The sequence below is a fragment of the Notolepis coatsorum genome, assembly GCF_963971535.1.
Source record: "Notolepis coatsorum genome assembly, chromosome: 6".
In the NCBI taxonomy this organism is placed as follows: domain Eukaryota; kingdom Metazoa; phylum Chordata; class Actinopteri; order Aulopiformes; family Paralepididae; genus Notolepis; species Notolepis coatsorum.
Window position 1 is genome coordinate 4,547,857 of NC_140170.1, and position 24,612 is coordinate 4,572,468.

Genomic DNA, 24,612 nt, shown 5'->3' on the forward strand with positions numbered 1-24,612 from the left:
GTGCAGTGTACTAATATACAATACTATATAGTGCAAGGCAGAAATGGAGAAATGGGACGAGGTGCAATTTAGGTACAATTCACAGTAGGTGTACGAGTTGTAGTGCAAATCCTTTATCAATAAATATAAAGTGTAAGTGTGTTTGTGTGATCTAAAGTGTGGAGAGTGGGTGCTGCAGTGTGTTGTTTGTTTGAGTGAGTGTGTGCGTGTGGGTGTGTGTGCTGTGTGCATTTGATGGTTGTTGCATAGTGATTATTGTTCGTTTAGCGATTATTGTTCGTTTAGCAGCCTGATGGCCTGGGGATAGAAGCTTCTTCTGAGTCTTTCTGTGCTCGCCTTAAGACTCCGGTATCGCTTGCCTGACCGCAGCAGTTCAAAGAGGCAGTTGTTCGGGTGGCTCGAGTCCTTAATAATTCTCCTAGCCTTCCCCTTGCACCGCTTGTTGTAAATGTTCTGGAGGGTGGGAAGCCCCCCTCCAATTGTGCGTTCGGCTGAACGTGTCACTCTTTGTAGTCTGCTACGGTCTTGTGCAGTGCTATTCCCAAACCAGGAGGTGATGTTGCCGGTCAGGATGCTCTCTATTGTACATGAGTAGAAGTTCCTAAGGATCTTCTGACTGACTTGGAACTTCCTTAGGCGCCTGAGGAAGTAGAGGCGTTGTCGTGCCTTCTTCACAACACTGTCAATGTGTGTGGTCCATGTCAAGTCCTCGGATATGTGGGCTCCGAGGTACTTGAAACTGTTCACTCTCTCAACCGGTGCCCCGTCGATGCTGAGGGGGCTGTAGTCCTTGACCCCCGACCTCCTGAAGTCCACAATCATATCATCAATCATTATTACAAGATTCTGACGCTTTTTTACACCAATCAGAGAACACCATTTCCTATTTCCTGCTTTGAGAGGGCTTGGAGAGCCCAGTCAGTAACATTACTGTGTAGGCAGTAGCACTGTAGGCTAAATGAAACTTTGCACCAAAGGACCGAAGTATAAATCAGCAACATGGAGAGGACTTATGCATCTGGATCAGAAAAAAAGTTGTGGATGAAAAAGTAAGTACAGTGTTTGTAAAAGCTTGTATGCTAACAGTAGCTAGCCAATTTGTTAGCTACCTTTAGCTTAGCTTATATTACATCACAATGATGATCACCAAGCTAACTTACTGTACACAGTAGGGCTGGGCAATTAATCAAAACAAAATCGCGATATCGATTCATAGACCTATGCAAGACCACCCGCATTTCATTGTATACTCGTATGCCGTGACAAATAAAACTCTTGACTCTTGACTCTTGACCTATGCGATCTCATTTCTAAGTTATGACGATTTTTCTTTTATTAAAAAAAAAGTTATAATTTTTATTTTTTTTTACCTTTTAAATGATTTTATCTGGGTTGAACATGATTTGTGGAACTCCCTCTGGTGTTGTGGTCGTGGTATTCACTGACCTTTGGGAAGTATTTCGACATGCACATGGGTATCTTAGTCGTGTAGTGTATCTTGTAGACCAGGCCCATTGCAAGTTGCTGTACTCTGTCGTCTACTCTAAGCCATCCTAGGTTGTCAAAATGGGCAGGGGTGAGGTGGGTTTTAGGAGTAAGGTCAAGCAGTAGTCTGACCAGTTTGTTTTGTGATGTTTGTAATCTTGTTTTTAGTGCCTTTGAGGTGCTTTGGTACCATGAGGTGCAAGCATAGTCGTAGTACCCTTGAATGAGTGCTCCTGTTAGAGTCTTCAAGGTATTCTTGTTTACCAGAGAGGAGATCCGGTACAGGAATCTAGTTTGTTGGTTGACTTAGTTTTATTACATTGGATCTCATTTTGTCACAGGAAAGATTTGCCTCTAGGATGGAACCCAGGTAGGTAATTTCATCTTTCCTTTTAAGATAAGATACGATATTCCTTTATTGATCCCCTTGGGGAAATTCAGGCATCATATCAGCATGGGGGAAGGGGGGGGGGGGGGGGGTACAGGTAGTGAAAACAACACAAGCAGTGTAAACAAATAGGTCAATATAATTTACTATCTAACTAACTGAAATATATATTCACAGTATTCACAGTGTCACATAAGGTGCAGTATGCATAAGGTAGTGTTATTGTCCTACTTGGTTCTAGGTCGATGTCTGGCAGCAGTCCCTGCCCACTGTTGTGGAGCCTGATGGCCGCTGGTATGAAGGACTGTCCGAGGCGGTTAGTTGAGTGTCGGGGGGGTATGAGTCTGTGGCTTCCTTGTCACCTTCACCTAATATGTTTTGATCTGGTCAGGTGCGCTGTCACCTAATATGTTTTGATCTGGTCAGGTGCGCTGTCACCTAATATGTTTTGATCTGGTCAGGTGCGCTGTCACCTAATATGTTTTGATCTGGTCAGGTGTGCTGTCACCTAATATGTTTTGATCTGGTCAGGTGTGCCGTCACCTAATATGTAATTTTTTGCATCTGTGTCTGGTCAGGTGCGCCGTCACCGAATATGTAATTTTTTGCATCTGTGTCTGGTCAGGTGCGCCGTCACCTAATGTTAATATGTTTTCATCTGTGTCCACTGACCACTGACACACACAGTGGGGGATGTTTTAAAAATATAATTTAATATATAATATAATATAATAATTTGTGCTTCACCAAAAAATGTGGTCAGCAGCCGCCACTGGTCTATACTACTATCTACTATGCTAATATGTCTACACCACCCTACCCTAGAGTTCTACCCTTACCTGCTGACTTGTTGTATATAACTTGTAAGTCGCTTTGGATAAAAGTGTCAGGTAAATGACTAAATGTAAATATCAGGGACAACATTTCTGGTAAACGGGAAAGGAAAATACCATTCATTTCTGCCATAGGCGGAAAATAATGCACCAGGGCATGTCACAATAATGTGAACATGTGAGAGGTCTAGTGGACATTCCAGGTGTGTTCTCAGACCTGTCAACCTGTCAAGATCGCTATTGGCCATTTTAGAACTCTCATCTTGTTATCTGCCAAGAAATGTTTAGTTATAATTTGATCTATCTAGTGTGATCTATGTATGAAAACGATTACCTTTTTCAGTGGATCTTAGTTATTACAAGATTCTAAGTAGTATTGTCAGGACTGTAATTGGTCATTGTTTCGGAAAGGTGGGGACAGAAAATAATTGTTGGTGGTGTGTGGTAGACTAGCAGCAGTGTGTGTGTTACTGGTGTATTAAGGATGCAACATACCATTGCTTCTAGGAGCCTTGGAACTAACATATGTCAATAATCCAGGCTATTGAGTTATATTGGTTGGTTCTAGCCGATGAGGTGAATAACAAGTAGCGAGGTCAAACATTCTGCCATAATGTATCACAATGGTTCACAATGGTTATACAATCTTGTTGTACATAGAGATTATGTGTTCGTCCATTTGTTTTTAATGGTGACTGTCATTCTAGAATGAGAGCCTAGAATAGCACCTACATTTTGCTAACTGGGAAGCTTTGACAGACCACACCAAATAAACATTGTATGGTTAGACATGGTAATGAAACAAATGATAAGCAAAACTATTTTAAAGCAACCTTTATTGGAATACAGTAGACAATGTTGTCATATTACTGTACAATATATAAGATGTTTCCATTGTTCAGCATTAGGAGGCTTATTCAGCAGCTTCTTTTCCCTGCGAAGGACAAGAAAGACATTTAGACAATATCGAATAAAAAGTTTTGAGTCTTATCACACTTAAAATTCACTGTATGAATGTATGTATGTATGTATGTATGTTCACAGATAACATTATTCACATTCACCTTGCCAGAGTCACGGGTCTTGGCTCTCAGCTTGTTGACCTGGGACTCAGCAATGTCAGCACGCTCCTCAGCCTCCTCCAGCTCATTCTGAACCTTCCTGCACTTGGACAGGTGACCATTGGCCTGCTCCTCCTGTGGAAGTTTCATAGATCAGTATTACTTAGGAATACTAAGAGTAGAATGAAAAGCAGAAAAAAGACAAGTAGAGCATTGACTTAAAACAACGTACCGCTTCCTCAGCCGTCCTCTTGTAGGTCTTAACCTTGAGCTGCAGCTTGTCGACCAGATCCTGCAGCCTGGCAACATTCTTCTTGTCCTCCTCGGTCTAATGGAAGCAAGGAATTCAAATGAATCCGCGAAATGAGGTGGCAATTGTTCAATATTTTCCTTCAGTCAGAAGAAACACTAATGATGACCAACTTGTCATGAATGTGAACATGACATACCTGGTAGGTGAGCTCCTTCACTCTCCTCTCGTATTTGCGGACACCTTTAACAGCATCTACTCCACGTCTCTGCTCAGCCTCAACCTCTCCTTCCAGCTCACGCACCTTCAGAATTGAATAAGATATTAAGAATCCACTTTTCTCTGTAATTGTACAGATTACTACATTAGTTCAGCAATATATATCTTGACATGTGGCTATTATTTTCGCTTACCCTGGATTCCAGTTTCTGGAGCTGCTTCTTGCCCCCCTTCATGGCCAGATTCTCAGCCTCATCCAGGCGGTGCTGCAGGTCCTTGACTGTGACCTCCAGGTTCTTCTTCATCCTCTCCAGGTGAGAGCTGGTGTCCTGCTCCTTCTTCAGCTCCTCAGCCATCATGGCAGCCTAGAAGATAAATAATTTGTATTCACTAGAAATGTCATGAGAAAATGTTACATTGTTGACTGAAATTACATGAAGAAACCAAATCATCAGTGATGACCTTCTTGGCCATAAAGAAACTCATATGAAATGTAAACCCACATCAGTGATGGCCTTCTTGGCCATAAAGAAATGATCATATGAAATGTAAACCCACATCAGTGATGGCCTTCTTGGCCATAAAGAAACTCATATGAAATGTAAACCCACATCAGTGATGACCTTCTTGGCCATAAAGAAACTCATATGAAATGTAAACCCACATCAGTGATGGCCTTCTTGGCCATAAAGAAACTCATATGAAATGTAAACCCACATCAGTGATGGCCTTCTTGGCCTTCTCCTCTGCATTCCTGGCTTCCTGAACACTGTCATCTACTTCACCCTGGACTTGGACCAGGTCAGTCTCAATCTTCTTCTTGGTGTTCAGAAGGCTGGTGTTCTAAAAGAAAAACAGATATACAGATAAGGGTGTCACGGATGGCTCACACATAACCCAAAGAAACACATGATCAGATAATGTTGTTTGTTTACCTGAGAGTGCAGCAGTCCAACACGCTCACTGGCGTCCAGCAGTTCCTGCTCAGCCACTTTGCGGCCTCTCTCTGTCTGCTCCAGACCAGCTCTCAGCTCCTCGATCTCAGCCACCATGAGTCCATTTCTACGGTCAACCATGGCAGCCTGCTCCTTCAGGTCTTCCTGTGCTCTGAGAGCATCATCAAGGTGCAGTTGGGCATCCTAAAAAAGACATAGGTGACTGAAATTATCACAAAAGATCAGAATGTGGCTACATGTAAACAACAATTAAGGGTATGCCATACATGCTTTTCAGCTTCAGGCAGCCATGGAATTGGAGCTTAATTTACAGTATCTCATGCAAGTGGGGGACAGTAATACAAAAACTAGACAATTCTGCGTGGGGGAAATTGTGAAAGTGTGGGTGACGCCTGTGCACCGCCGGCCAACGGGAGAGGGTCTCTCGCGAGTCTCTGACAAACAAAAAAAACGTATTAAAAAACTTTTCCGAGTTTTTAAAAATGTTCGAACTTTTCCGAGTTTTAAAAAGATTTTGTGAAAAAAAACGTATTAAAAAACTTTTTGGCCTAAGGGGGTGTGGTCTAAGGATCGGGGGAGTGGTCAACATCGACCAATGAAAGAGGATATCCCTACCGAGTCCAATGGCACAACCCGCAAGTCTCTACGACAAACGGTTCAAGAGATACACTAAGGGGGTGAGGCCTAAGGGGGCGTGGTCTAAGATAGGGGGAGTGGTCAACATCGACCAATGAAAGAGGATATCCCTACCGAGTACAATGGGTCAACATAGACCAATGAAAGAGCACATCCCTACTGAGTACAATGACACAACCCGCAAGACAGAGGGCGCTGTCAATCAATTCAGTACTGCTACACAGAGGGGCGATTAAGGGTTAACTCCATGAGAGGTCATTGGCAGGTCAGCTGTAGCCATGAGCCATGAGCCACACACCTGTTTCCACTAATTAGGCACGAATGACTTGCACTTTCGAACCAAGGTAACCCACACAAAAAAATCGGTGGAATAAAGAATAAAAAGAGTATAGATTACTATAGTGTTCAAGTTTCAAGTTCAAGTTTCTTTAATATTTGTCATACAGAAGTACAGAATACTTTTATACAAAATGCTTCTTACTGTTACGCTCCAGAGACTGTGCAAGACAAGATAAGTATAAAATAAAATAACATAGTAAAATTAGAAGTAAAAAAAAATGAGGTCACAGTGTTCAGTTTAGACATATGTACAATGTTCGATGCAGAATAGACGTAGTTACAATAATATGGCTTCGCCAGGTCACCCACACTAATAAATGTAAATTAAGCAATTAAGAATATAAACCTTTCATATTTTGGATCACTGATTAATTAGGATATAGAGGACTATACTGTGACAGTGTAATACAAAGGTTCCTCATCCAGTACCTTGAGCTGTCCCTGAACATTCCTCAGTGACTTCTGGGCCTCAGCAGCCTGGCGGTTGGCATGACTCAGCTGGATCTCCATCTCATTCAGGTCTCCCTCCATCTTCTTCTTGATTCTCAGGGCATCATTCCTGCTCCTGACCTCAGAGTCCAGAGTGCCCTGCATGGAGTCAATCACCCTCTGGCTGTTCCTCTTGATCTGCTCCATCTCCTCATCCTTCTCTGCCAGCTTCCTGTCAACCTCACCCTTAATCTGGTTGAGCTCCAGCTGGACACGCAGAATCTTGGACTCTTCATGTTCCAGTGTTCCCTAAAAATATACATCCAATATATAGTCCTGGTTCACTTTCGAATGTATATATATATGAATATATATATACATTATCTGATTAACTGTAAAAACTGAATTTACAAACAAAATAACATTATAATGTAGATATCTTTAATTAAGATCATATTTACCTCAGCTTCCTCAAGGGCTGTCTGCATCTCTGACTTCTCAGTTTCCACTGTCTTCTTGGCCTTCTCCAGTTCATGGATGCTCTTTCCAGTCTCACCAATCTGTTCAGTCAGGTCTGAGATCTCCTCTGTAGATGCCACAAAACAGGGATTAGAAACACTACATTACAGCGTTCCTAGCTAGTGTATTCATCTACATCTATCATGGTATTAAGTAACAGTTATTTTTCTTAGCGAACTCACGCTGCAGGTTCTTGTTCTCGCGTTTCAGGGTCTCCAGCTGATCCAGGGCCTCCTCATAGGAGTTCTTGATCTTGAACACCTCAGTGCTGAGAGAACGAGCCTCTTTCTGAGCTCCCTCCAGCTCTGCCTGGCCCTCCTCGAACTTCTGCTTCCACTCTGCCAGGACCTGCAAAGTAATTTAAAGAAATGTAACATAGTCTTTGGAGGCAAACATTCTCAATACATGTCCTAGTCATGAATATCAATGCACCTTGTCAAAGTTCCTCTGCTTCTTGTCAAGGTTGGCAGCCAGACCATTGGCCCTCTCCACATCAATCATGAGGTCCTCCACCTCACTCTGGAGTCTCTGTTTGGTCTTCTCCAGAGAGGCACACTTGGAGTTCACAGCCTCAATCTGCTCCTCAGCCTCCTGAAGGCGCTGGGCCAGCTTTTTCCTGGTGAACAGTTGTTAAATGTAACAATGTTATGAAATGTAATTAACTATGTTTGTTGAGATGTACAGTAAAAAATAACAACATTGACTTACTTTGCGTCCTCAAGCTCCTCTGTGCGCTGGACAGCATCAGTTTCATACTTGGCCCTCCACTGGGCCACCTCACTGTTGGCCTTGGACATTCCACGCTGCAGCTCAGTCTTGGCCTCCTGCTCCTCCTCAAACTGCTCCCTCAGCAGGTCACAGTCATGGCGGGCTGATTGAACACCATGGGCAAGGGCATTCTTAGCCTAAAAAGGTTATTGAAATAAGTACAATTTAATTAGAGACAATAATAATAAAAAGAAAAAGATCTGTCATACCTCTTTAAGAAGATTCTGCTCACCTTAACCTCCTCCTCAACCTGCCTCTTCAGCTCATCAATCTGCTGAGTGAAGGCCTGCTTGCCTCTGGTCAGCTGGGAGACAAGGGCTTCTTTCTCTTCAAGCTGACGACCAAACTCACCTGGTTTTGAAATGTGATTTATTTTAGATACGTTAGAGTAAAAGAAGAAAATGCTAGAGTAAAAAAAAACTCACCATTCTCAGTCAGAAGTCTTGCTCTCTGACCGCTGATATCATTTATCTGGCGCACATTCTCATCGCTTTTGGCCTTCAGTTCACTAAGTTGGTCCTCAAGGGTGCGGCTCATCTTCTCAAGATTTCCCTGTTAATCACATTGAATGGGTTGTGTGTAATTTTTTCAGACATGTGTTCTACAGATGGATGTATACATGTACTGTGTAGATTAGTGTACCTTGGCCTTAGCGACAGCTTCCATGTTGCTGGAGAGGTCATCGATCTCCATCTTGTATTCACTCTTCTCCTTCTCCAGCTTCTGCTTGACACGCTGGAGGTTGTCGATCTGCTCTCCCAGCTCTGCAACACTGTCCGCCTGCTTCTTGCGGAGAGCAGATGCCGTGGCTTCATGCTGCAGGGTGGACTCCTCAAGGTCACGACGCAGCTTCTGGAACTCAGCCTCACGCTTCTTGTTCATCTCAATCTGAGAAGCAGTGGCTCCGCCAGCCTCCTCAAGCCTCTCACTGATCTCCTCCAGTTCCCTGGAGAGGTCAGCTCTCTGCTTCTCAACCTTGGCACGAGCAGCACGTTCAGCCTCAATCTCCTCCTCCAGCTCTTCAATGCGTGCCTTTAAAATGAATCATATTCATGTAATTAATGCATGCAATTCATAGATCTGACTAGTTCATTCAAGGAAAATGAAGGAGATGCCAGGTGTTGCACATTTTAATGTCAGAAGAGTTTTCAGACATTTTCCTGCACAAAGGGCATTTAAACTGTGTCACTCCAAGTTCATCTCTCATCAAACCGCTTACCATCAAATAATATAATTTTCAACCAAAACCTGGATAATATGGAATGTCTTACTTTGCTAAATTTAAACTTTTAGCTAGCGATATCTGTTTTCCGAGTGTAATTTACAAGAGAAATTCCAATTGAAAATCAATAGTCGGTTGCATTATAAATGTGGGCATTGATTTAGAATGATAACTACTTGTTGGCACTACTTTGATGGATTCAAGAAATAACGGCCCACCTCTCAGCCAATCAGAATTGGATGTTTAGCAATGACATACAAAAGAGTTAAAATAAAATATTATTCACCTGCAGCTCCTTGATCTTCTTCTGAAGCTGAGCACCCAGGGACTGTTCATCCTCAATCTTGCTAAGCAACTGGGAAGTTTCAAAGTCCTTCCTATAAGATTCATGAAAAAAGGTATAGTCATATTTCAGAGTGTATCTACCTCATCTTCACACACATATGTTATATTATGTCATGCATGAGAATATAATACAGTATATAAGTGAAACCCAATATATATTACTTCTTGATCTTCTCGTCAGACTGCTGCTTGTCATTCTCCAGATCCATGACGGATTCTTGAGCCAGTTTCAGGTCACCTTCAAGCTTCCTCTTGGTTCTCTCAAGGTCCATGCGGAGCTTCTTCTCTTGCTCCAGAGAACCTTCAAGCTGTGAAGTTATGTTCAGAAATTGGTCAACATTATGATTTTTAGATGCAACCAAGCTGCTCGTATAACTGTCTATTGTCTATAAACATTCTATTCTATTATCAAAAGCCCAAATGTACAATGTTGAAAAGCAATAACTTGTACACTCCACGTCCCTTTGACATGCGACTTTGTACATATCCAGCTATCATTAATCTACAACACTGGTCTACATAATTGCATAAAGAGAATGGACACAGTGCTCAGGTTGAAGCACATTTCCAGGCAGCAAGAAACTGTAAATGTAACATTTCCTGATGACAAATTGGTCGCAGCTCATCTCAAATGTCCTGCTTGTTTTCTTCAACATTTTGATAGAACTCATAACTCACATCATCCACTTGCTGCTCAAGCTTGGTCTTGGCCTTGGTCAGAGTGTTGACTTTGTCTTCCTCTGCCTGCAGGTCATCAAGAGTCTGCTGATGTGCCTCTTGGAGGGCTTTCTTCTCCTTTGTCAGCTTAGCAACGCTCTCATCCTGAGAGGCCATCTCCTCAGTCAGGTTCTTCACCTGAATAAGGAAAACAAATCATGTTATCATAAATGAATGATTTTTATGTTATTGTTTGATAAGTTAGCCAGAGTGAATACTTATGAACCTTGTTCTCAGTGGCATGTTTCTCCTTCTCCACTTTGGCCAAGGTGAGCTCCAGGTCATCAATGTCCTTCTTGAGCTCAGAGCATTCGTCCTCCAGTTTCCTCTTCTTGGCAGTCAGCTCACCATTCATTTCCTCCTCATCTTCCAGTCTCTCGGTTGTCTCTTTGAGTTTGGCCTCAAGCTGGATCTTACTCTTGATAAGTCCCTCACATCTCTCCTCAGCATCTGACAGATTATCTGATTCCTAGGGCACAATAATATGATAATATTATTCTCTATATGACAAAAACAGAGAGACAGTTCATAATTTACATGATATCAACAGTTTCTAGACAGTTGAAGTCTACTTACAGATGCCGCTTGCAGCGACAGATCATTCTTCTCTTGGAGAAGAGACACCATCTTCATCTCCAGCTCCTTCTTCTTAGCCAGAGCAGTGGCCAGGTCTATTGTCATCTTCTCATAGTTCTCCTTCATGTTAGCCAGCTCCTTCTCAGTCTCAGCAGTCTGCAGAAGAGGCTTGATCTTGTAGTAAACCTTCATCCATGGCCAGGTTTTGACATTCATGAATGAGCGGACGTTGTATTGGATGGAATAAATAGCTTCCCTGTGAAAAAATAGTTGCTGTTATATAATAAATTCATTTTAGCATATTTCTTAACATAATGTATTTAGAATGTGGCTGTTTTCAACATGCCTTCTCGCCATCATCTTCACAAACTCCCTCCTCATGAGGAAACCACGGCAAAGAGACTGAGTCATTCTGACCAGACTAGCGAGCTTCTCATCTCTCATCTCCTCAAGGACACCCAGCAGACCAGCTTTGAAGAACACCTGAATAAGATGAATGACACATATTCATACAGTATATGACTTTGTTGGTTTTTATTAATGGGATAATTCCAGAAATGTTCAATAAAACTCAGGCATGGATTTTTCCTAGATGACATTATCACTGAAACAGTTATCATGTGATTAATTTCCCTATACCTACTAGATGCCATTCGCTTCATATTAATCTCCAACAATGTCAAAAATCAAACTTAAGAGAATCCAAACTTAGGTCGCTTTCACACATAAGTTTGTTTGAAATTGTCAGAATCAAAAGTGACATTTGTATTATTTTGGCAGCTTGTATTATTTTGCTTTTGTTTCATATTGCCAATAATAAAAAATAAAAAAAACATTGGACATCATTTTGAATGCTAATGAACCTATATAATATTGTGATCTCCGCTTTGGCTTGCACAGATCAGCCACAGTTCTGAGCTATACTTTGTTTTCCAATTGATATTTCCCAGCCTTCGCCCTCTTTTCTTGACCCTCCAATCACAACTGTTGCTTTCCTCTGACAAATCTTTTTTGGTGATTACTTATACACTACTGTGATCTGAATTATACAAGCAAGGTTTGTTTAGTATCACAACATTATATGGCTATTTTTTTTTTACCTCACAGCGGAAATAATAGCATTGTGATTAGATGATGAAAAAGTGTATATTTGGAAATAAATGGAAAACTGTTCAATCAGCTTATTTTTCAGATTGCTTTTCACACATCAAACGAACCACTCCAGGGTTTCCTTGGAAGCAGACTGAGACCCACCTCAAACAGGTGGACCAGGATGTGGTTGTTTGCACCCGAGTTCGATTCAATATTGTTGAATCAATCAATCAATCAATCAATCAATCCATTTACTAGGGCAGTGCCCGACTCACAATTGTCTTAGTCTAATTGGATTCAGTAGGTAAATACGACGATTTGTTTGATATATTAAGAACATTTATTATATGTAATTATCTGGTTATTAGGTTATACTGGACACCCTCCATACAGTCAGTATTGAGACTTCTCTCAGGCCATCATATCAAAGGAAGTCAATCAACATTTTGTATTTTATTTACCTTGGTGTGCCCAAACTTGTAGTCTTCGTGTTCCACATCAATTGAACCAAGCAGCTTCTCAGAGGCCTTCTTGTTGTCCATGAACTGACCTTCAGGGCAGGCACTGGCATTCAGTATTTTGTACCTTTTGTGAAAGAGTTCATGGTCATGTTCAGCGCTTAGGCAGTTGTAAGTTTCAAAGTTTGTTGAGCGTTAATGGATAGGCCTACCTCTGCTTGAAGTCAGCATAGAGGATTCTGCTGGGGAATCCCTTTCTGCAGATTCTGATACCCTCCAGTACACCATTACACCTCAGCTGGTGGATAACCAGGAAGTTCTGCATCAGACCTACAGAGACGATTCTTTCATGATTATTACGACAATGTAATGACTCATTACCACTACACTGCACTAAATCACTAAAGCAAATCATATTAAGACACAAACATTATGTTAACTGTTAGTGTACCTGGAGTCTTTGACTCATTGGGAATCAGGCAACGCACAAAGTGAGGATGGGTGGCCCTCAAGTTGGTCATCAGCTTGCCCAAGTTCTCCTACATATCAAAACCAAATATTATTCACGAAAAGCAATTAATTGTATTTAATTCCAAAAAGTCACAGTGTTGTTGTTACATCTCACCCTGAACTGGGAAGACACGGTCTGCATGGAGCCACCCTTCTTCTTGCCTCCCTTGCCTCCCTTCTCTGTTGATTGGATAATACATCATCAGTTTATAGATTCAACATTATTATCTAAATCTAATTATGCTGGACATTTTTGTTGGACAATCTAATTTAATTGATAGTATTGAAAAAAAAAATTGTATGACACAGAGGATAGTTAAAAGTTGAGATAATTGTCTCTTAGATCAAAGTAAAAATTTAAATAATCACACTTAAAAGTGTATTTCTCATAATGACGTACCTTCAACTATAGTAGGATACAGTACAGGCAGCAGTTTAACGGAAGACTTCTGGTAAAGCTGGATCACAGAATCGTTCAGTGGATCCTTGTTCTTGTCCAGCCATCCAGTGACGTTGTAATCCACAGTTCCAGCATAGTGGACCATGGAGAAGTGGGCCTCAGGCTTGCCCTTCTTTGGTTTTGGTTTCTCAAATGCTATGTTCTTGCCAAGATGTTGGTCAAACAGCTTGTTCTTGAAGCTAGCATCAGAAGCCTTGGGGAACATGCACTCCTCTTCAAGGATGGAGAAGATGCCCATGGGCTTTATAAAAGTGGAAAAGAGATATACAGATAATTTAGACACACCTTGTGTCATTCTAAGGAATATTTTAATAAGTCACAACGTTATGGTGTACCTTCTCAATGAGTTCAATGCAGGCAGCCAAGTCCATTCCGAAGTCAATGAACTCCCAGATAATACCCTCCTTCTTGTACTCCTCTTGCTCCAGGACAAACATGGTGTGGTTGAAGAACTGTTGCAGTTTCTCATTGGTGAAGTTGATGCAAAGCTGCTCCATGCTGTTGTACTGTCAGTGGGGGAAAATATATTGCATGATATAGGGATGCTCGATATTGGCTTTTTTACCGATACCGATATACCGATATTGTCCAACTCTTAATTTACGATACCGATATCAACCGATATCACATTTGAATGCCAATATCGGCCGATAATATCGGTAGGCCGATAATATCGGACATCATTTCTATAGAAATGTAAAAAAAATAAAAAAATAAAATTGAAAACCGATACCGATATTTTCCGATATCACATTTGAATGCCAATATCGGCCGATAATATTGGTAGGCCGATAATATCGGACATCCCTAATGACATATATTGTATGTCTTTCCATGAAATTAGGGAGTCCATAGATTGCTATAATTGCATACTTACATCAAAGATCTCAAAACCAGCAATGTCCAGCACACCAATGTAAGACGATCTTGGCATCTTTGTGTCCAGCTGCTGGTTGATACGGATGACCATCCACAAGAACATCCTCTCATAGATGGACTTGGCCAGGGCACTCACAGAGTTATGGACCTGAAAAAAGTGATTTGATTGAATTAAAATGCATGTATCTATCTACATACATTAGCACTCCAATGTTGTCAGTCTGCCACTTGCACACACTCTCCAAAATGTTACTTTGGAAATAGTGTATACAGGAAAATGTGAAGCAACATATTTGCTGTGACCTGTGTATGAAATACATAGAAGGGGAAGGATGTAATGTATCTTGCTCACCTGAGGCACAGTCTGTCCCTTGGTGACATACTCGTTTCCGACCTTCACTTTGGGGTAGCACAGAGCCTTCAACATGTCAGCAGAGTTCAGGCCCAAAAGGTAGGCGATTTTGTCAGCCTCTGAAATGTTGTATAAAACACATTCAGGAGAAAATCCAGGAATATTGGATTCACGATTCATGCCATAGAGTTACACTAGCATAGCAAAGAGACAGCATAATGCCATAGAGTCACACTAGCATAGCAAAGAGACACCATAATGTCATAGAGTACATTAGCATAGCAAAGATACACCATAATGTCATAGAGTACATTAGCATAGCAAAGAGACACCATAATGTCATAGAGTACATTAGCATAGCAAAGATACACCATAATGTCATAGAGTACATTAGCATAGCAAAGATACACCATAATGTCATAGAGTTTCGCTAGCATAGAAAAAAGACAGCATGATGCCTAGGGTTCAGCATAGCAAAGAGACAGCATAATGCCTAGGGTTCAGCATTTAAAAAAGACAGCATAATGCCTAGGGTTTAGCATAGCAAAGAGACAGCATAATGCCTAGGGTTCAGCATAGCAAAGAGACAGCATGATGCCTAGTGTTCAGCATAGCAAAGAGACAGCATAATGCCTAGGGTTCAGCATAGCAAAGAGACAGCATAATGCCTAGGGTTCAGCATAGCAAAGAGACAGCATAATGCCTAGGGTTCAGCATAGCAAAGAGACAGCATGATGCCATAGAGTCACACTAGCAAAGCAAAGATGGAATATAATACTTGAACAAAAACAGAGCCCAAGGCAAATGTGCCCTGTGTGAAAGTCAGGATTGTATGACTGAAAATGTTTTCCTCCAAAGATTCTGCATGACACTTGCTCAAACTATCATAATGTTATTTTAGAACAAGATACACAAATTACCACAATGGATTGTGAATGTATGTTTTTGAGGTGTAAGCAGCATCCTCCAATACTTGCTCAATCTGAACCCGTTCATCATGACCAGGCTGAACGCTTTCCCTCGACTTAACAGAGTGTGATTTTGTATCTTGTCTCTTGTAGTATGTATGTATTACATTGGAGTTACGGCTAATTCTAAAAAGTTTGTCTTTCCTTTGATTAAACTATAGTTTTTCCTCTCCGGGGAGAAAAATGTAGGAGCACAATGTTTGTTTATTGCGTGGATGTAGCCAAGGGAACATATTTACAATATGAAGTCAATATAACCTGATAGAAAGCATGGTTTGTGTTTCAGTCAAACATATACTGTAAACATATACTGTGAGTTCAAAAGGTAGATTTATCATGGTTTTTGAAGGTCTAAACTATTCAATTAAAGCCTAATTTGACTGTGTTAAATCCAGAGAAGCTGCAGTGGAGGAGTATTTTTCTCAACACTAAATCTATCAGTGAGATTTTGCTATGCATGATCATAAATGATGGGAAACAACATTGGTTTGAAGAATAGTGAACCTATGTTTTAATAGCCTGCTGATAAGCTGCAGCAGTGAAGGGGTATGTCTCTGAACACTAAAGCTAACAGTGAGATTGTGCGCGATTGAAATTGTGAAGAGCTGGTTTGAAAAATAGTGAACCTATCTTTTAATCCTCACCCTCATTGCCATCAGGCTCAGCCTGCTCCTCACGCTGCTTCTGCTTGAACTTCATGTTGCCATGGTGAAGCACAGCACCAGTCAGCTTCCAGATATAATTCTTCTCTTCAGCAACGAAGCCCAGAATGTCAATGGCTTCCTGTATGAAAATAAGTTAAAAGAAGGCAAAGAAAAAAATATATAAGAATGTCAACCACATGCAGAAAAGTGACCAAGAGCTTTATTGTGGACTAGGGCAATAAAGGCACACATGTAGAGCAAGGAAAGCTGGATATGTCAGCAACGTTTCTTGTCAATTAGAATTGTGGTGTGGAAATGAAGGCCTTCTATAATTTAAGCTCCATAGTGCTTCCTTCACGACAACTGGCTTTGGCTCAGGGGTAGAGCGGGTCGTCCAATGATCGAAGGGTTGGTGGTGGTTCGAATCCCGCTCAAGCCCATGTCCATCCCATTGCCGTTGTGTCCTTGGGCAAGACACTTAACCTACTTGCCTCGTATGAATGTGTATGCATGTGAATGAATGTTGGTGGTGGTCGGAGGGGCCGTAGGCGATGATTATTCGCCACGCTTCCATGAGTCTGCCTCAGGGCAGCTCTGGCTGCAATTGTAACTTACCACGACCGGTATGACTGTGTATGAACGAATAATGGACTCTGTGAAGCGCTCTGGGTGTCATGAAGAGCGCTATATAAATCCAAGCCATTATCATTATTTAATGCAATGTATTGACTTGCTTTCCATCTTGAAAATCCATGCTAACTACTTACTTCCCAGATGGTTCTTCTGTGTAACAAACCATCTGACGGGTGAGGTAAATTCTAAGTAACATGTCTCTATCATTTACCATCTTATGGCAATTTGAGAAACTGCATACTGTATGTAATGTAATTATTCTTAAAATAACATTTAAACATATAAAATAATATAATAAGTTGGAACATCTGTGCAAAAAGGTATATTACTACACATCACTCACATCAGTGGCATCCAGCTCCTCATTGTCATTAATGCTGGCCACCGTGATCTGACCCTGACTGCACATGGGGAAGTCATAGGGGTTGTTGGTGATGAGCGTCATTTCTGGTGTGGAAAACAAATAGAATCAAATGAGTTAGACAGGATCTGCTTCCGTCCAATGATTATGGACCATTGTTGTTGACAATTAACATTAGTTATATCAGTTATCGGTTAATCAGTTATTCAGCTCACCAATCAGCTCAGGCTTGTGGTTGGTCATCATTTGGTAGAAGATGTGGTAGCCTCTCTCATCTGGAAGCTGGAAGGTCACTCTGGACTTCTCCAGCAGATCTATATGAGGTTTGATCATAATAAATATCTAGCCTACTAATAATGTCACTTGTTTATTTTGTATGTGAATGTTATACTTACATGTTTCAATATCAGCACTGGACAGTTTGCCAGATGGGAGGAAGTGGATTCTGATGAATTTACCCTTTTCAGATAACAACAGTGTTATTATTGCATACGGTAACCAAGTAATGCCCAAGTGATATTTGATAGAAAATGTAAATATCCAACTTACAAAGCGAGAGGAGTTGTCATTCCTCACGGTCTTTGCATTGCCATAACTCTCCAGCAAGGGATTGGCTGCAATGATCTGATCCTCCAGTGAGCCCTATAATTAAAATTCACATTTTAACAATCATATCAGTACATTTCCATTCTTTGTTAAAATGTCTGTGGTTTCCATTTTCAGAATATTCTCACAGTATTTTACCTGCATCTTTGATTCTTTCTTCTTCTCTCCACCAGGAGCCACTGCAATTGTGGCAAAGTACTGGATGACACGCTTGGTGTTCACAGTCTTTCCGGCACCAGATTCTCCACTGTGTACACATCATTGAATTAAGAGAAACTCACAAACTCATTTAAATTATTTTTATTATATTGATATTTTTGATGAACAATAGATGAGAGACTTACGTGATAAGAACAGACTGGTTCTCCCTATCTGTGAAAGGTAAAGCAAGATATTTCTTATCTGATTAACCAAACCAAAAATAATAATTCATAGGATTTTCTTGACCAGGACATACCAGTAAGCATGAACTGAAAGGCGTTGTCAGAGACAGAGAAGATGTGGGGTGGAGCCTCCATACGCTTCTTGCCTCTGTAGGCATTTACAACATCCGCGTCGTACACTGGGAGCCACTTGTAGGGGTTCACAGTGGCACAGAACAGGCCAGAGTAGGTCTGAAGGGGAATAGACATTCAAGAATATTTACAGTAGGCTATCTTAAGGGTCATTATTTAATATTGCACCTTTTACTCATATTTGAGAATATCTTACGTAGATCATCCATGCGGCATAACGCTCTTTGAGGTTATACAACACAGAGGCTTCATTGAGATGGGTCATCATGGCCATGTCCTCAATTTTGTCATACTTGGGAGGGTTCATAGGGTAAACATCAGCCTCCTTAACGGTTTTCTCCTGAAATACAGAAACACAATTTCAGTTTACTGACTCATCTGCGAGTTGTATTGCTTTGAATTCTGTATGAAACACTTCAGCCCACTTTACCTCCTGAGTGTCATGCACTTTGACAGTGACTTTGTCACCGTCTTTCTTCAGGATGGTACATTTGAGGTACAGCTCCACCTTATCAGCCACGTAAGCAGCGGCCTTAGCATCAAAGGGTGAGGTCTGAGCTGCAAGCCTCTCAGCCTCTGGCTTACGGAGGTATATGGCGGCCTTGCCATACATGGCCATCTCCGCGTCTGTACTCATGGTGGCGGCTTCCTGTCAACAGACATAAGAATTATTTACATAAGATTAAAACTAACAAACATGCTGCTTTTATATTTGACTGAGAACAATATACCATGTTTTCTCCTATCTTATGTGTATATATATTTAGACCTCATAGACCAATCACTGACTCACTCACTCACTCACTCACTCACTCACTCACTCACTCACTCACTCACTCACTCACTCATGAATACATTGAAGAATGTCAACATTCTTTGCATCTTTGATACTTTGTGTCCTTGTTCATTTTAGTTTGAACCGACTAAAATGTTGCAGTAGGCCTACATTAGATGTCTATCATGACGCCAGTTTCAGAGATGACTATATTGCATGCAGTGTATTGGTATATCAGCCTTATCTCCCCTATAACCAAAATAAATGTTAGTCTTGTTTTCTATTGTAGCATATGGAAAAAATAGTCTACGAACAGGTCGAAAAGTACCTAGCGGAAAAAAATCTAATCTACGAATTCCAATCTGGCTTCAGAACATCCCACTCCACTGACACATGCCTTCTCTATTTGAATGACCACATCAAACAAGAGGTGGACGCAGGCAAATACTGCGGCATGGTCATGCTGGACCTACAAAAGGCCTTTGACACGGTCAATCACTCCATTCTGATTGACAAGCTAAAAGCAATTGGTTTTGATAGTCTATCAGTGAGCTGGATGCAATCCTACCTTGAGGGGAGGGAACAGATGGTGGAGGTAAACGGTACCCTATCCCCCCCCCTCACAGTGAGCTGTGGTGTTCCACAAGGAAGCATACTAGGACCGCTACTGTTCCTAATTTATGCAAATGACATGTCGTCAGCTTGTGACTGCAACTTGTTCCTGTTTGCGGACGACTCAGCCCTGCTGGTCTCTGACAAGAACAAGTTACAGGTTGAAAAAACCCTCAGCTCGGAACTAGGCAGAATCTGCATATGGCTCGCTGATAACAAACTATCATTACACATGGGCAAAACAGAGTCCATTCTCTTCGGTTCAAATAACAAACTCAGCAAGACCGACGGCTTCTCAGTTACAGTGGGTGACAATATTGTCACAAGGAAAGATGAAATTACCTACCTGGGTTCCATCCTAGAGGCTAATCTCTCCTGTGACAAAATGGCATCCAATGTAATAAAAAAAGTCAACCAACGAACTCGATTCTTGTACCGGATCTCCTCTCTGGTAAACAAGAATACCCTGAAGACTCTGGCAGGAGCACTCATTCAGGGGTACTACGACTATGCTTGCACCTCATGGTACCAAAGCACCTCAAAGGCGCTAAAAACAAAATTACAAACATCTCAAAACAAACTGGTCAGACTACTGCTTGACCTTACTCCTAGAACCCACCTCACCCCTGCCCACTTTGACAACCTAGGATGGCTTAGAGTAGACGACAGAGTACAGCAACTTGCAATGGGCCTGGTCTACAAGATACACTACACGACCAAGGTACCCATGTACATGTCAAAATACTTCCCAAAGGTCAGTGAATACCACGATCACAACACCAGAGGGAGCTCCACAAATCATGTTAAACCCAGATTCGGCTCAAATAAGGGACTAAACACGTTTCGCAATTATGCCACATCAATGTGGAACGCCCTACCCAAAGCTGTAAAGGAATGTGGATCACTACCCACTTTCAAAACCTCTCTCAAGGGACACCTACGGGAGACTGCAATTCAACACTGGCCCCTGTAAATATCCTAACCCAACCCCTTCCAATGTACAGTCATTTACCTAGTATGGTTTTGTCAATAGTCCAATGTACAATTTTGTTTGTTTGTACAGTGTCTCCCCCCCCCCCCCCCTCAATGTACAGTTTTGCTTGTATATACAGTGTGCCCCCCAACCACCTCCAATGTAGATTACCCAGTATGGTTGTCAATATCCCAGTGTACCCAACCCCCCCCCCCCACCCAACCTCCTCCAATGTACAGTTTCTACGTCAAATGTATATACTCCCTTTTCCTGACTCCTTCTGTATCACAAACAGTACTGTATTTGCAAATCTGGTATGTCATAAATGTATAGATGTAGCAGTACTGACTATCTGTATGTCATGTATGTCATATATGTCCAGATGAATTGAAAATGGGGGACCCTGATGTAAACAAGACGAAAGTCTTTCTCTGGTCTGCATCCCCTTAACAATTGTGTGTATTGAGCTGTACTGTATTGTACCCATTCTGCAATCTGTTAATAAAGTTTTCAATCAATCAATCAATCAATCAATCAATCAATATTACTGAAAGACAATTTTTAAGTTGTACAACCTACACTAGGAACAAATGATGGATGTGGAAACAAAACTAAATTCACCCTGAACCACCACTGGTGTAAAGATTGCAGAAGACTATTGGAGAAATAGTGGCAGGTTGTAGGATGTTCTGTTCTTACCTTGTTGCTACCCGATCACAGAAGGACTTTTCACAATGTAGAACCCTGCTGGAGAGAATAATCATGTATTAATGTTATTCCGTTATTACTTGAGTTATATGTTTTCCCCCCAGTATATTAATTTTAATTTGATCAAACTGAATTATGGACACATATATCCTTGACTCACAGATTAAAAATGTTTCTAATATTTGAAGGATGGGAGTATCCAAAATATGAAGGTATACCATAAAACGTATGGATTTTTACATTCATATCATTCATGATATCCATAATATAATATACATTATGTTTACATACAACAAATATATGTACTGTATGGTTTAGTAATGCAAAAAAAATCCTTGCACATTATTTAAAAAATTAAAATAATATAGACCATTTTCAATTAAATACTACCATGACAATTGTATTAAAAGATAAACACATACAAAATAGAGTCAGATAGAAATTTGTACTGGAAAACGATATACTGTAAAATAAAATTATATATTTAAAACTAAGACAGATATTGTGATATTATTCATTTGAATTAAGCCTTCATTGTGAATGGCAACTGAAGCATCTGTGTCACTTACCACCAGCTGGAACAGATCTCCACTCCACTACCTCCATCTCCCTCTCAACTGTCTTATATAGAGCTCACTCTGCAAGCCAAGCAAAAACTAAATGTGGGCATCTCCTCAAAAGGGTCGAATGGTTTTTGGCATACATTTGCTTTGATCATGTCCCATTATACCAGGTAGTTCATATTTGCCAGTATATTTGTTTATGTGAAGATACTTTGAGTTATTATGCCAAGATCCAACAGAACTTGCAAATGCTCTATTCATACACAACATGTATATACATGAAATATAGCAGATTTTAATACAGATTATATTTAGATATAATATATATTAATATATAATGTGATATCATAATCACATTGACATATGCCAATCTATTATTAATCCCAGTCAAGGCTGCTCGCTAAATTGCCACCATAACAGGAGATCATTTCCTGGCAATGCTCAGAGATGTAAAATCTTTATTACTTCAGAGGGTATCTATCGTCCTGGTGGGATGTTGCATGTATTTATTATCTGTATGGGATATATTTCCATTTCTATATTATTTAATTTCATCATCTTATTTCATTTTCAGATAAAATTGATATTTTTCATTTCATATTCATAAATGAGGTTAGTATTTCAAAATAGTAAAACCCAAGCCTGTTGAGTTATGTATTGAGTTAAATGGAGTAAACAGAATATCTGTTTGCACAGCCATGGTTAGTGCATGAAGCCCTACTGCTTTTAGTTGTTTACAATATTATTACACCTTTGACATTTGACTTCCGTCTTTGTCCCACCTTCCTTACACGCGTTTCAATGGCTGCCTTCATTCTGTAGATTCATCCCTGCTGAAGGCAGGAGTGAAAAGTGATGAGGTACGTAATCTTTATACTTCTTCTAATATAAAATATTTACCAGAGTAATTACACATTAGGGAATGTTTCATCCCACTGTAGAAGACACGACAGTTCTCTCGTATCAAACATCTGCATTGATTCACTGTGAATGAAGAGGTTTTCATAATACACGCAGGGTTAGGTCATTAAAACTATTCCCTTCAAAACTTTATTCCAGCCATCTTTCAGAGAAAGCAAGGATAGCAATCATTCCTGGAGCAACATCCCCGATACTTTTTTTTTTTTTTTTTTAATATTTTTTTTATTATTGCAGAACAAAAATTATTAAAAGTCAGTACTCAACACATAATGCATAATGAAACTTTCAGTCAAGGTGGTTAAAATTACATGCAAGTACAGAAACAAGATAAAACAAAAATAGTCCATAATAACATTTTGACCGTATACAGTGTATATCCAATAAATTACAATTATATAAATTATATAAAATTATATAAATGTTAGTATAGAATATACCCCTAATACCTATTTTCTAAAACCCTACACACATATGCTCCAGCTCGAACCCCCCCCCTCCCGGACCCCCCCTTGGATAGTACCTCCATTATCCCTCACTCCTAACCAGACACTACCATTATAAGCTAGCTTTTATTCTCTCCACCACTTCTACCCACATTGACATTTTGGATTCATTGAGACCCAGAATTCTTGCTGTAGATATTTCTTGATAAATCACATCGAGATATGTAAGAAACCAAACTTTCCGGCACATTTTTTCCGGTTGAAACCAGCGTGATGCGATCAGCTTTTTAGCTACTGTGATACCCGATAAAACCAATCTCTTTAGCTGTGGATTCACTGCAAACTCAAAAACATCATTCAATAGTAATACCGAGGGGTGTACAGGTATATTCCAAGATACGAGTTTTGATAACTGTTGGGACACATCTTTCCAGAATGCCTTAACTGGTGGGCAGTCCCAATACATGTGTATAAATGTTCCTTCGTCCCCATTTGTACATTGGGAGCATTTGGAGTCTTGTTTAAGCCCCATTCTGCACAGTCTTATAGGAGTCAAGTATGTCCTGTGAATATAGTTCAGATTAATTTGTTGATGATCCGGGTTCCTTGATGTGAGTCGGACATTTGCCCAGGCACCTTGCCAATCAAAGTCATTTTCCAGGTCTGGTATATCCCTCCTCCAGACAGTGTCTAGTTGAAGGGTTTCATACGAGGACGTTAGTAATTGATAATAAAAACCTGATACAAAACCTCCTAATGTTTCTCCTTCATAGAAAAATTTGTGGAATCTGTGGTGTTCAATTGGTATGAGTAATGGAACACCGTGAGACCTCAGACATAGTCGTAGCTGTATATAAAAAAGCCATGTGGACTCGGTGAGGTTAAACTTTGTGCATATTTCGCCATAACTACAGAAGCCCTGGTTATTAAAAATATCCCCTAATGAGTGTATGCCTTGCTCTTCCCATATAGGGAATCTTATAGGGCGTTTTCCCATTAAGAGTGCATTGTTATTGAATATGGGAGTGTGATTATGCCATTCTTGAGGGTTAGGATATTTCTTTTGTGTTTCCCGCCATGTTCTGATTGCATGGGTAATTATGGGGCCAAATTCCCGCTCACAATGTTTGATTGAAAGTTTAGTGTGTGCTGTCTTTCAGTCTCTGTGGGGCTACTCTGATCTACCCGATACCTGTTAAAGACTTCCTCACATGGACAGAGTAAACATGTGCTTTTATTTTTCATGTAATATTGAATACTTTAATAGTTTTAGAAGAATTCTGAATGGAGGGTTCAGATAACTAGTGTTTACAGCTTGTTTTTAATCAAGTGAGGAATTTGTGTACTTGATTCAACAGTTTTCCTATTCACAGACTACTCTCAGCCAAGCCAATCA

At 40.5% G+C, this 24,612-nt stretch overlaps 1 protein-coding gene across 1 annotated transcript; it reads right to left on the reverse strand.

Annotated features, from left to right (window-relative positions):
* Nucleotides 1-3,526: 3,526 nt before the first annotated feature.
* LOC311230977 (myosin heavy chain, fast skeletal muscle-like) lies at nt 3,527-21,882 on the reverse strand. Its single transcript, XM_084317432.1, has 41 exons — nt 21,859-21,882; nt 21,281-21,328; nt 18,652-18,870; nt 18,418-18,561; nt 18,164-18,320; nt 18,051-18,078; nt 17,845-17,953; nt 17,650-17,742; nt 17,496-17,559; nt 17,316-17,414; nt 17,083-17,186; nt 16,107-16,245; nt 14,495-14,613; nt 14,141-14,290; nt 13,599-13,769; nt 13,204-13,504; nt 12,919-12,983; nt 12,745-12,832; nt 12,506-12,623; nt 12,297-12,420; nt 11,090-11,226; nt 10,744-10,999; nt 10,394-10,636; nt 10,129-10,305; nt 9,613-9,758; nt 9,392-9,482; nt 8,526-8,915; nt 8,309-8,435; nt 8,116-8,234; nt 7,824-8,020; nt 7,548-7,731; nt 7,298-7,463; nt 7,058-7,182; nt 6,597-6,905; nt 5,172-5,375; nt 4,954-5,079; nt 4,431-4,601; nt 4,217-4,321; nt 4,000-4,095; nt 3,771-3,902; nt 3,527-3,640 (listed from the first exon to the last, which is right to left on the reverse strand). The coding sequence occupies exons 3-41, from the start codon at nt 18,856-18,858 to the stop codon at nt 3,620-3,622; spliced, it is 5,802 nt and encodes a 1,933-aa protein (XP_084173558.1). The 5' UTR covers nt 18,859-18,870; nt 21,281-21,328; nt 21,859-21,882; the 3' UTR covers nt 3,527-3,619.
* Between the last annotated feature and the right edge of the window lie 2,730 nt (nt 21,883-24,612).